A 13,378-nucleotide genomic window follows, 5' to 3' on the forward strand; every position below is an offset into this window, starting at 1 on the left:
CTTTAAACTCTACTACTGTAGATTACTTTAGCTTTTATTTCTTTAAGAGGATTTAAGCCCCTACAAAGGCAGAACCAAAATTAATCTCTCATTACCTACTTCCTCGTCAGGCCTCTCACCTGCCCACTCCTGTACCCTAATGAAGTAGCTATTTCAAAAGCACTCTTTCTTGTCCATGACCAACTAATATGTTTAATATGTTGGGTTTTATATGCTCTTAACTCTCTTAAAAGATTGACTTACCTATCTTCTTCCTTTTCATTCTTCCTCTAAATTGTTTTCGTTTCTATTAAACAGATTCTAGATATCGCCAGTATGAGTAAAAACCCCAGTTCATTTTGAGGAAGTTTGCTTGGCCAGGGTATCAATGTGCTTGCTCATTTAAAAATTAAATTTTTTAAGTTTCCTCATAATGCTTACTTAAGAAACAATAATATGTGAAATACTGAGATGCTTGTTATAATAAAAGAATGATTTTAAATATCTTACTTTTCCTCCAGTAAATAAATATACCATAGCCAGGGAAGAGTTCTAAATGTCCAGTAAAGAAAATGGCCAAAAAAGAAAACTGAATAATTTTTCATTTCCCTGTTTTTTGTTTATATTCCAGTTAGGCAAGGATACCCAAGAACTTTGATACTATACTTGATCTTAGCCAAAAGGCCAAGAAGCGATGGGGATAAAGAGCTTTGAAAGGGACTGCTACAAAATTCGGGGTTTAGAGAATATTAATAAAATGCAAAGGAAGGTATTGCAAATGCTGTAAATGACAAAATTATAAAAATGATTCCAAAAGAATGATGAAAAATAGTAACAAATACTAATAAATGTGAGCAGTGTCCAACAGATCGGTTAATAAGAAGCTAAAATATAAGACTAGGATTTAAAAAATCTTAGCATTTTTATTTTATCTAACAGACTTTTCACTTTGGTTTACTGACATCAGAAATCAAGTGTAACAGGTCTCCCTGTTCATAAAACCTAGCTCCTTGGGCGCCTGGGTGGCTCAGTGAGTTAAGCATCTGACTTCAGCTCAGGTCATGATCTCATGGTTCATGAGTTTGAGCCCTGCATCGGGCTCTGTGCTGACAGCTCAGAGCCTGGAACCTGCTTCGGATTCTGTGTCTCCCTCTCTCTCTGTCCCTTCCCAGCTTGCATTCTGTCTCTCTCTCTCAAAAATAAATAAACATTAAAAAAAAAAAAAAAAACTAGCTTCTTTCCTCATTTATAACTGAGAAAATTGTGTTAAGAAGTAGTTCAAGGGGCACCTGGGTGACTCAGTCGGTTGAGTGTCCGACTTTGGCTCAGGTCATGATCTCGCAGTTGACGAGTTCGAGCCCCACATCCGGCTCTGTGCTGACAGCTCAGAGCCTGGAGCCTGCTTCCGATTCTGTGTCTCCCCGTCTCTCTGCCTCTCCCCTACTCATGCTCTGTCTTTCTGTCTCAAAAATAAATCAACATTAAAAAAGTTAAAAAAGAAAAAAAAGAAGTTCAACATAAGATACTTTTGGCAAAAACTGAGCTTTAATTAAAATTCACACTTAGATTTTTCTTATAAAAAGAAAAACTTATGAAAGTAATCAAAGAATTGTGTCTAACACTGCTGTAGATTTTTTTTATAGTACAGTTCAATATTAAAAACGAACAAAAAAAATGGAATTTTAAATGCATGTATTTCCACAAATAATTGTAGGTGCTTGAGGATGGAAACCATATATTTAACTCATTTTTAAAGTCTTCAGTTTTAAGAGGCACCTGGGTGGTTCAGTTGGTTAAACCTCTGACTTTGGTTCAGGTCACGATCTCACCGTTCATGGGTTCAAGCCCCATGTCAGGCTCTGTACCGACAGTTCAGAGCCTGGAGCCTGCTTTGAATTCTGTCTCTCCCTCTCTCTATCCATCCCCGACTTGTGCTCTCTCTCCATCAAAGATAAATAATGTAAAAAAAAATTTAAAATCTTCAGGGTTTTTTTTCCAAGATTTGTTTTCAATGTTTATTTTATTTTATTTTTTTTTAATTTTTTTTTTAACATTTATTTATTTTTGTGACAGAGAGAGACAGAGCATGAACAGGGGAGGAGCAGAGAGAGAGGGAGACACAGAATCTGAAACAGGCTCCAGGCTCTGAGCTGTCAGCACAGAGCCCGACGCGGGGCTCGAACTCACGGACCGTGAGATCATGACCTGAGCCGAAGTCGAACGCTTAACCGACCAAGCCACCCAGGTGCCCCTCAATGTTTATTCTTGAGAGAGAGCCAGCGCACAAGCTGGTGAGGGGCAGACAGAGAAGGAGACAGAGGATCCGAAGCAGTCTCCAGGTTCCAAGCTGTCAGCACAGAGCCCGACGCAGGGCTCGAACCCACGGACCACAAGATCATGATCTGAGCCAAAGTTGGACACCTAACCAACTGAGCCATCCAGGTGCCCCCCAAAATCTTCAGTTTTAAATGCTTTGCAAATATTAATAAACATCTAACAAGGTAAACTTAAAAATACAAAAGCATTTTAAAATGTTTTTCAGGGGCGCCTGGGTGGCTCAGTTGGTTGAGCAACCGACTTCGGCTCAGGTCATGATCTCACGGTTTGTGAGTTCGAGCCCCGAGTCGGGCTCTGTGCTGACAGCTCAGAGCCTGGAGCCTGCTTCTGATTCTGGGTCTCCCTCTCTCTCTGCCCCTCCCCTACTCGTGCTCTGTCTCTCTCTGTCTCAGAAATAAACATTAAAAAAATTTTTAAAAATAAAATAAAATAAAATGTTTTTCAAGTTACAAGTGAACAATATAGTCTGTACAAAAGCACTTGAAAATGCCTGAAAGAACTTTCCTTCATATGTTTAGATTTTTATTTCTGGAGTTCTTTCATGTAAAAACCTAATTTAATTCTGTTGCTATGAATTCCAAAACTATGTAAAATAAAATTTTATAAAAACTATCTGATTTCAGTTCCTCAAATCTGTTCAAAATAAAGCTTCACAGAAATTAATCTGTTTTTCCCAAAACTATCCACATTAGTGTGTTTGCATTATAATACTTTGTATTTTTGTTTTTAAATACTGAATATCAATACACCAGGGGTACGAATCATCCTATAAATTCTTACATTATAATATTCATTGAATTTTACTTACCTTCCCCAAATTCATTTAAAATAACAGCTACTCTTTTACTATGTTGCTCTGTCAAAATATAGTTCAGAAGTGTTGTCTTCCCAGCACCTATAAAATATATTTGGTTTAAATAACAACATTGAAAGGTTAATTTAAAAGGCATACACACACAAAAACAGAATCCCAATGTTTTAAAAATTTTCCATGCTATTTTAAAAATATTATTTAACTATGGCATAGAAGATTCTAGAGGGAAAGATTAAGTACCTCGGCAAAGTATTAAAAAAGCCTTATGTTCACATAAAATCTTCTATTTACAAATACTCCTACAATTTGGATCAGCTTTCTTTGACCTCATGTGACAAACATACGTCTTTTACATAAATTAATACAATTAATATAAAGACAACTAAATATTCTATTAAATAAGGAATTATTGAAATAATGGCTTCCAAGGAATGAAGTACTCATGTAGTTCATAAAATATTTAAGCACTTTTACATGATAACAATTTTTCTTAGCAAAGAATATATGGTTTACTTCCCTAAAATTTACATGTAAAGCCCTGTATTTTATTTCAATATCCATCATTAACCAAACAGACACAAATTCAAACAGACTATAGAGCTACTTTTAGTATGCTTAGTCTATAAAAAAATATATATACACACATATGTATGTACATACATATATATAGACATATGTATATATGTATACACATATGTATATACACACATATATGTATACACATATATAGACATATGTCTATATATACATATATACATAGACATATATATACATATACATATATGTGTGTATATACATATGTGTATATATATATACACACATACATACACTTGACTCTTGAACTATGTGGGTCGTGGGTCCACCTATATGCGGATTTTTTTCTGTAAATACAGCACAGTACGGTAAATGTATTTTCTCTCCCTGATGATTTCTTCAGAATATTTTTTTTCTAGCTTACTTTATTGTAATATAGTATGTCATACATATAACATACAAAATATGTGTTAATCAACAGTTTATATTATCAGGAAGGCTTCCGGTCAACAGTAGGCTATTAGTAGTTAAGTTTTGGAGGAGTCAAAAGTTATATGCGGGTTTTCAACTGTGCAAAATGGTGGCACCCCTAACCCTCACACTGTTCAAGGGTCAATTGTCTCTGTCTACGTGTCTATAAAACACAAACAAAAAGGGAGAATGGTTGTAGGAGATGCTAACGATGTATGGAATGTTCAGTATTTAGAAAGATAAATTCACAAAGCTACACTAACTTTATCCAGTAGGTGGCATGTGAAACCTAGTATGTTCAGCTCAAGTGGAAGAAAAATGTTTATCTCGTGAACCGTATATACCAAAGTTCAAAGAGGAAAAAAAATATACTGCACAGTAGTGTTATTCGATTGTATGAATCTATCATTTGTTTACTCTTCGGTTGGTAGACATTTGGGTTATTTCCAGTGTTCTGTTCTTCCAAACAGGGCTGCTAAGAACTTTTACAAATCAGCTTGTACACATCTTCTGAAGCACATTTACAAGATTCTAGTGTGTAACTAGGTGGGATTTAATGATCATTAGGGTATCAACATCTTGAACATTGTTACGTCACAGTCCTTTAAAGGCTGTTGAAGGGATGAAGGGCTTGTGTTTAGGGCTCTTTAAAAAGCTCAACATATCAAAAGTGTGCAGCACAAACTGAAAGGGGCATAGTTTAAGGGCAATGAGGAAATTGTTAGAACCAGTCCGAGTATGAGACAGAGACCCTGAACATGAGTGCAGCATAGGTAGTGGCAGTGAAAATGGAAAAGAAGAGGTGGATGTAAGAAATTTCTAATAGATTTACCAGCAGTTAATAATTAACCATATTATGAAACAGAAGACTTTAAGGCACAGTTCATTCATTCAAGTCTACTATGGGGGCATCTGGGTGGCTCAGTCGGTTAAGCATCCGACTTCAGTTCAGGCAGGTCATGATCTCACAGTTCCTGAGTACGAGCCGCGCACTGGGCTCTGTGCTGACAGCTCAGAGCCTGGAGCCTGTTTGGATTCTGTGTACCCCTCTCTCTGCCCCTCCCCCACTCATGCTCGCTCCCTCTCTCTCTCTCTCTCTCTCTCTCAAATATAAATGAACATTAAAAAAAATGTTAAGTCTACTATGGGCCAGATGTTATGCCGGGCCTTGGTGAAATGGGCACAAAACAAAGATATACTGTCTCTACTTTCACAATGCTTACAAACACTAGGAGAGTGGGAGATGTAAGGGAATTCTGATCAATAAACTGGTAATTATGTCACAGGATTATACAGTGGATAGGAGATGTACAAGATGTTATGAAGCACCTAAGAGGGATGTCTAGGCAGGGGACTAACAAAAAAGAAAAGTATTCCGGGGGCTAAAGTACGTGGCACCTTTTATAAGTGAAAGTATTCAGTGTGACTGGACCACCGTTCTGAAGGCAAGAAAGGCCGTCAAGAGCTGGATCATATAGGACCTTTTGATTCATGTTGAGGAATTTGAACTGTAAACCAAAAGGAAACCACTGATGGGTGTTAACGCAATCAGTTTACACCTATAAAGATCATTCAGGCTCAAGTACAAAGACTATATTAAAAGGGAGCATGACTCAAGACTAGTTAGAAAACTTTTAGAGTATTCCAGGTCTTTGGAATCACAGGAGCAGGAGGAGGGCAAAACACAGGAAGTTGTGGACCTGCTGAGTTTGAGATGTCTGTGGGATATCAAAATAGAAACTGAGTGTGAAGTTAAAAGGATGGACAGAGGTGGGCAAATTTTGTAGGAGGGACAGCCAGAGAAGTAGGTGGAAGTATCCAGAAGAAAAATGTGATGGAAGCCAATAGGACGATGTTTCAAAAAAGAGCAAATGGTCAAGAATAAGCAGTGAAACTATATCGACTATATTCAGCAACAAGGTTGTTGGCAAAGCCCTCATTCCTAAGCCTCAGGCCGCTACCTCCAATGCTCTAGTGACCTACAGATGAGCAAAATGGGGGAGGCCAGAGGGGCAAGTCTGAACTATACCACCTTAGATGAGGAATTTGCCTAACTTCTTCGTAGAGGAGCCTCTGAATAACAGTGGGAAAACACCAAAAGTAAATCCCTTTATAAAATTAATCCTGAGTAAAAAGGAGAATAAACTTAGTCTACAAAGCTTAAAAAATATATAAATAAATAAACCCACCAGTGGTTTAATTCTTATTTTTATGTAAAAGGCCCTCAGGTCTAGAAACGGTATTATCTACCCCCAAATTGTTTGGCTTTATTTACAGTTCTTAACTTTCCCCACACAATTAATATGCTCATGTATTTACTCCAGCCCTTCTATTAAAATGTAAGGTTTTAAAATAATACTCGTCAGATTTTTCTAATAAAGGATCACACGTGTAAACGCACCAACTGTCCTTCAGGAAATTGTACGTTTACACGCCTATGAATCCAAGGGTCCCTGAGCACTGCTGAATGTCTACAGCTTGAGAAATAGTCTTGGAGGGTGGAGATTTTATTCTTACCACTTCTCCAAGAGTGCTTTACAAACAGATCTCAAAAAAAAAAAAAAAAAAATCTGAGATAGTCCTCGCCACGAAGAGCTGGAAGAGACTGGCTCGAGATGGAAGGGGAATCTACTAAGGAATACTCTTGTGGGTCGGGCATTTTACAGACAGGGCACCGTTTAATGGTAACAGACGTAAGGTAGGTGTTTCCTGCCCCGTTGTGCAGATGAGTAAACAAACTCAAACAGGTGACTGGTAACACGCCCACCTTCAAGTGCGGTTGAAGAGCTTCAGAAAGGTAAGATAACTCTGTAGCTGTCACAAGGATAATTAAGGGGCGGGTCCAGGCCTCTAAGTGCAAGGCCAGAACTAGCTTCAAACTGTGAGGTTAACTTTGAAGCTCACTTGATAAATGTGGATCTAATGCAAGGGGTCTGGGCATCCCTGAGCCCCGAGACGAGAAGCAACCCATACAGGGGGCAAGTGACCCAGGCCCTACGTCAGAGACATTTGCTGTCTGCCAGAAGGCCCAGATGCCTCAGGTGAAGAGGCAACGCCAAGTCCCCCAAATCCCAGGATAAGTTCACGGTATTTTCTGACCGGGATGGTTAGTTACCTAAATACCCGGTGATAATTGTGACTGGGATCTTAGCGCCGGGGCCAGACTTTTCCTCCTCCTCTCTTAGCTTCGTCCCAATGGGGACCAATTCAGGACAGTCCTCCTCCGCCTGCTCCTCTTCTTCATCCTCAGCTCCAAGAGCCGGAAACATCCCGGCCAACTGCACAGCACGCCTCCCCCTCGGCCCCAGAGCGGGGACCAAAACACCGAAAGGCAGCTGCGCACGCCGATCACGCCACGCCGGGCGCGTCATTGACGTCATTACGCCGCGACGCGCGGCTCCTCCCCGTCCCGCCCCGATTACCAGGACCCCGGCCGAGGACCGCCTTGCTTGGTAGCCACGCCCCCAGAGGAGCTGGGCACACCCCCCCGGCTGAGCTCTCAGAACCTGAGCGAAGCTGGGCGGAGTTGCTAGGGCTCCAGCCTCTGATGCTGTCCCTGTGCGCTGTGACCAGGGCCTGGGTGGTGGGAACGAGGAGTGAGTAGCCTGACCTAAACAGCCCCCGTAGAGAAGAGACTTTGTCAACTTGACATTTTTTTGGTGTCATTAAAAAACTTTAATTCATAGAGGGAAGAACGAGAAGCTATACTCCTACTATCTTAATGGTAATTTTTCTACCTGAAGGAATAACTAGTGAAACGTTTTCTTTTTTATAATTACATATTTTACACGTGCATCCCAAGTTTTACAATGTACGTGCACTGCTTTTATTTATTTTTCTTTCTCATTTTTTATTTGGACTCGGGTAACCTGTGTTCATTTATCATATTCTTTGATTCACGACATTCTCATCATTAATCCATGGCTAGCCCTCTTTTATAGTTATATGTTTATAATGAACTCCTTTGATTTCATCCCTAGCCGGGGAACATTACCAATAAGTTACAGCTACCTATATGGGGCCAGTATTCTATTCCAACACTCTGCCCTCTTCCCTAAGGTAGTAACCATGGGCGTGAGTTGATTTGGGGTGACTGATCATTCCCTCCTTTCTTTTCAGTTTTATCACATATATAGGTACATAGACAATATGTTGTTTAATTTTTGTTTGTCTTGGAACTTCATAAAAATTGTATCGTTCGGTATGTAATCTCCCCGGGGTGATCTATATGTGACTATATGGCAATTCATTCATTCATCTCTTCTCAATTATTTCCAGGTTTTGCTCTACGAACTGCATTCAGTGACCCTTCAGCACTGCATTATTGCCTGAACAGAAGCTGTTACAGCCCTGACCGTCCCTTCCACATTTCTCACATATGTTCTTACAGACTCCCCGTATAGGACTCTGACAGAACGTTATACTAACATTGCTTATCTCACCAAGAGTAACCTGTCCCCAACAAGGCCAGCTCAGTCAAGGTGACTGGCAAATACTGCTGTAACAGTATATAGCCTTGGTCAGAGCAAAGAGAGTTCTACACAGTACAATGGTCAAAGGTTAAAGACATCCCAACTGTTTATCACTGGATGAATGAATAAAAAAAAAAAACGTGGTGTATCCATAGAGTGAAAAATTATCTCACAATGAACAGGAAGGAAGTACCTGCTATGAGATGGAAAAAGCATTGTGCTAAGTGAAAGAAGGCATTCAAAAAACACGTATTTTATGATTCCATTTATGTGAGATGTGCAGAGTAAGCCAGTCTATCGAAACAGTAGATTAGTTGTTACCAGGGTCTAGGGGGGCTGAGGGAAGTGACTGCCAATCTGGACATTTTGGGAGTGATGAAAATGTTCTCAAATTAATTGCAGTGATGGTAGGTAGCACAACTCTGAAAATACAAAAAAAAATTGAATTGTATACTTTAAATAGGCGTATGGTATGGTTTTTGAGTTTTATTTCAATAAAGATGCTATTATTATTATTATTATTTCAATTTACTTGGTTTTCGAGAGAGAGCATGTGCTCGTGAACGGGGGAGGTGCAGAGAGAGGCTCCCAAGCAGGTTCCGTGCAGTCAGTGCAGAACCCAACATGGACCTCAATCTCACTACTTTATTAACTTTTCAAAATTTAACAAGCACCTATCTGAAGAGGTGAGAGTTTTGATATATTCAGATATATGGCTTGCGATCTCAGCTCTCCCTACATGTGAGACTGTCTTTACTTCAGGACTTACCGCTTTTATACATTCTATTATGAGTGAGGCTTTGTTTTTGTTATTTAATCCCAAATGCCTTTTAAAATAAGCAAAAAAAAGGGGCGCCTGGGTGGCTCAACCGGTTGAGCGTCCGACATCAGCTCAGGTCATGATCTCACAGTCAGTGAGTTCGGGCCCCACGTCGGGCTCTGTGCTGACAGCTCAGAGCCTGGAGCCTGCTTCAGATTCTGTGTCTCCATCTCTCTCTGACCCTCCCCCATTCATGCTCTGTCTCTCTCCATCTCAAGAATAAATAAACATTAAAAAAATTTTTTTAAATAATAAAATAAGCGAAAAAAAAGAAGAAATCCTAAGTATAATATTGTAGAATCTAGTACATCTTCTAATGTAACTTTAAAATTTCCTCGATTTTACAATTTTTCTTAGTTTTCAGTAGCTTTGTCGTAAAACAGCGATGACAATAATAGCAATGTGTGGATCCCTAACCATCTGATAGCCATTGTGTATGCACATTAAATGCATTATCTCATTTAACTTGGCAGGATAAATAGTATTCATATGCTCATTGATAGACAAGGAAACTAAGCTGTAGAAAAGTTAAATATCTTGCTCCAGGTCATACAATTAGTAAATGGCAGCCCTGGGGCTCAATCCAGATTTGCCTGACACTCAATTACATGCTCTCCTAAACCAGGATCTTCAAACTTCTTCTGTAAAGGGCCAGGTAGTAAATATTTTAAGTTTTACAGGCCAACAGCCAAATTCAAGGATATTATGTAGGTACTTAATAAGAGAGAACGAACTTCTGCAAATCTTGAAATGTGAACTTGACCTGATTTTCATATGTCACGAAATACTATTTCGTATGAAATACTGTTCTTTCATTCTGAGTTTGCAGACAGTACAGAGAGAGGCAGTGAGCCATACACCAACTACAGATCGAAGCCAATAGGTACTGCCTTGTTAAACTGTATTCAGTGAAATTTTGCCAAAATAGGTCATCCTTGTTATTTCTTTATTTCTTTACTACTATTTTTTTATAGCACGCTTGCTATTTTAAGCTGGGTTTAGAAATCATTCACCATTGCAAGAAACCCTTGCCCTCCAAGAGCTAGATGTCGCTGTTACCACCATATTAATATTCAGAGGAACGTCAGAAGCGGAGAAGCTTCAACTGTCTCTCCAAGGAAACTGATACCTGGTCTCAGAGGGACCCGATTTAGGCAGCACCTGAGTCTGCTTAACGGTAGGAGCCCTCTTGCATTGGAGCCGGGCAGCTTCATGGAAATAACCCTGCCTTGAGTCCTTTCGCACAGCAACCTGCTCCCTGCTTTGCCTCATTTTAACTCCTTTGAACAGTTACGAGAGTTGCCATATCAGAGGAAATCAGAGGAAAGCTAAAAATAATGCCAGCTTGGTTTTGCTTTTCTTTTTTTCTTTTTCTTTTTTTTTCTTCTCTCATTTTGCAACTTCCTGCAAAGCGAAGAACACAGTAATGGCCAGCAATAGCTATTGGTTTAGAGGAAAGGAAACTTCGGGTTTCAAAATGAACCCAGTTCCTCTTACCTAGCTGTGGTTGGTAAACAAACAACGAACACATAAAATATTTCTTAACCATTTAATATTTATCAATTTATCTGCTGTTTTTCACTAGGTGCACATGGACATAGTGGGAACATTTCTGAAAGGCCAGAAGTCAGGGGCTTTTATTCTTGTGACCCCTTTAGTTAGGATAGAATATCAATATTCAAATATCATATAGCCCTCTGTTTAGACATAAAACTCTTGTCAGGTCATGAAATCATATTCTTTTCCCAGAAGGCTGAGAGCGGCTGGCAAGTGAAATAGGTACATTTTGGTGTTTTTAGAGAGTATGACTTTCATTTCAAAGGTTGTCAGTAATATTACTTGAATTCATTGTCTTCGGCTATTAAACCATACTGTTAATAAGGCATAATTACAGCCTAGTCACTTATAAATCAGTTTCACACTCACACACAAGAAAACATTATTCAAAGCCTGCTGGCTGGTCAACTTGGGCAGTGCACTGTTCTGTCCAAAATATACTACCAGGCAAGGAGTGGATGTCGAGCAAAACTAAAAACAAAAAAAGAAAAAAGAAAGAAGAAAGAAAAAAAAGCCGTGCAATGATTGTGCTGTAATAGTTCAGGAAACCTAAACTAATATCCTAGGTCTTCCCAGCATCAAGCTAGTGTCTTCTGAGTCCTGTGGCTCCGCCTCTCAGGCACCCTGAAGTCACTTACGAGAAAGATTCATGAATTCTTTTTAGATTGATTTACTTTCCTCCTATTATGGTAATGTTGTTGTTCTGGCCTTGAGTACCCGTGTAGACGGCTCCAAATACATGGCAGCACAGATTTTCAAGCCCCCCAGCCACCTCCATACATACATCTCAGCCACATGGTCTTTTTTTTTTTTAATTAAAAAAATTTTTTAATTACATTTATTTATTTTTGAGAGACAGAGTGAGACAGAGCGTGAGTGGGAGAGGGGCAGAGAGAGGAGACACAGACTCCGAAGCAGGCTCCGGGCTCTGAACTGTCAGCACAGAGCCTGACGCTGGGCTTGAACTCACAAACCGTGAGAACACTACCTAAGCCAAAGTCAGACACTTAACCAAATGAGCCACCCAGACGTCCCTTTAACGTTTTTAATGTTTATTTATTCTTGAGAGAGAGACAGAGACAGAGACAGAGACAGAGCACAAGCTGGGGGAGGAAGCAGGCTCCAGGCTCTGAGCTGTCAGCACAGAGCCCGATGCAGGGCTCAAACTCACAAACCATGAGATCATGACCTGAGCCGAAGTCAGAAATTTAACAAACTGAGCCACCCAGGCACCCCCACATATTCTTTTTTTAGGGAACTTCCTTCATACCAACATCCTTCAGCACACTTACTCCTTCTACAAGCGACCTTTATTTTAGTGATCCTTCCAAACTTATATGCATAATAATTTGAAATTCCCTGAATTAGGTGTTTGCATCACCCAACATTTTCCCCCTTATTTAATAATAGCAGAATCCTGATTTTAATTTAATTTAATTTAGTTTTAATTTTTTTAATGTTTATTTATTTTTGAGAGGAAGAGAGAGACAGAGTGTAAGCCAGGGAGGGGCAGAGAGAGAGGGAGACACAGAACCCACTAACCGTGAGATCATGGTCTGAGCCAAAGTTGGACACTCAACCAACTGAGCCACCCAGGTGCCCCAGAATCCTGATTTTTTTTTTTAAATCTCATTTATTTATTTTGAGACAGAGGGAGAGAGCACAAACTGGGGAATGACAGAGAGAGAGGGCAAGAGAGAGAATCCCAAGCAGGCTACACATTGTCAGCGCAGAGCCCGACAGAGAGCTCGAATTCATGAACCATGAGCCCATGACCTGAGCCAAAACCAAGAGTCAGACGCCTCACCGACTTAGCCACCCAGGTGCCCCCAGAATCCTGATTTTTAAGCGAGGTACATGGCCTCCAGGATAAAGACTACAGTTTCCAGTCTGCCTTATAGCTGGGTATGGCCGCGTAACAGAGTTCTGGCTAATAGACTGCAGAAGGGCCATGGGGGCAGTTTTGCAGAATGTAGTGGCCTTCGTTCCTTCCTTCATCTGCCCGCCTGGGATGCCACAGTGATGCCTGAAGCGCTCCTTGGTTCCCATGCCCTACAGGTGGGGGAGCGGGGACTCAGAAGCAACCTGCAGGCTGAGAGCTGGGCTGAGCAGGGCGGCAGGAGAGGGAAATGATTTTGCATGTTGTTTAGATTTCTGTGTTTGCCACTGAAACGAATCCTCCCCAAGAGAGGGTTTTATTTGTTTGTCTTTAAAATCATATGAATAAAGGCCGAATGTATTCTAATTAGAAAACAATTCAAAGAGTACAGGAGCATCTAAGGGAGACAGTGGAAATCTCTGCCACTCCCCAAAGCCTCAACCCCCTTCACTGATGTTATACAACCTCAGTGAGCAATAGACGACACTGGTCCAGATTTTTTGGGTTTTTTTCTG

General features: G+C 40.1%; 1 protein-coding gene and 1 pseudogene across 1 annotated transcript in view; both read right to left on the reverse strand.

The window, feature by feature from the left end:
• Positions 1-7,502, reverse strand: part of ZNG1A (Zn regulated GTPase metalloprotein activator 1A) — a 50,988-nt gene extending 43,486 nt beyond the window's left edge. Inside the window, exons 1-2 of the mRNA XM_015064503.3 lie at positions 7,251-7,502; positions 3,125-3,211 (exon numbers count right to left, since the gene is read on the reverse strand). Of these exons, the coding sequence (XP_014919989.1) occupies positions 3,125-3,211; positions 7,251-7,404 (241 nt within the window). The 5' untranslated portion in view covers positions 7,405-7,502. The remainder of the gene's footprint in view (positions 1-3,124; positions 3,212-7,250) is intronic.
• On the reverse strand, positions 524-675 carry LOC113594305 (uncharacterized; annotated as a pseudogene).
• Positions 7,503-13,378: the final 5,876 nt, after the last annotated feature.

Source organism: Acinonyx jubatus, chromosome D4, assembly GCF_027475565.1.
Source record: "Acinonyx jubatus isolate Ajub_Pintada_27869175 chromosome D4, VMU_Ajub_asm_v1.0, whole genome shotgun sequence".
NCBI lineage: Eukaryota > Metazoa > Chordata > Mammalia > Carnivora > Felidae > Acinonyx > Acinonyx jubatus.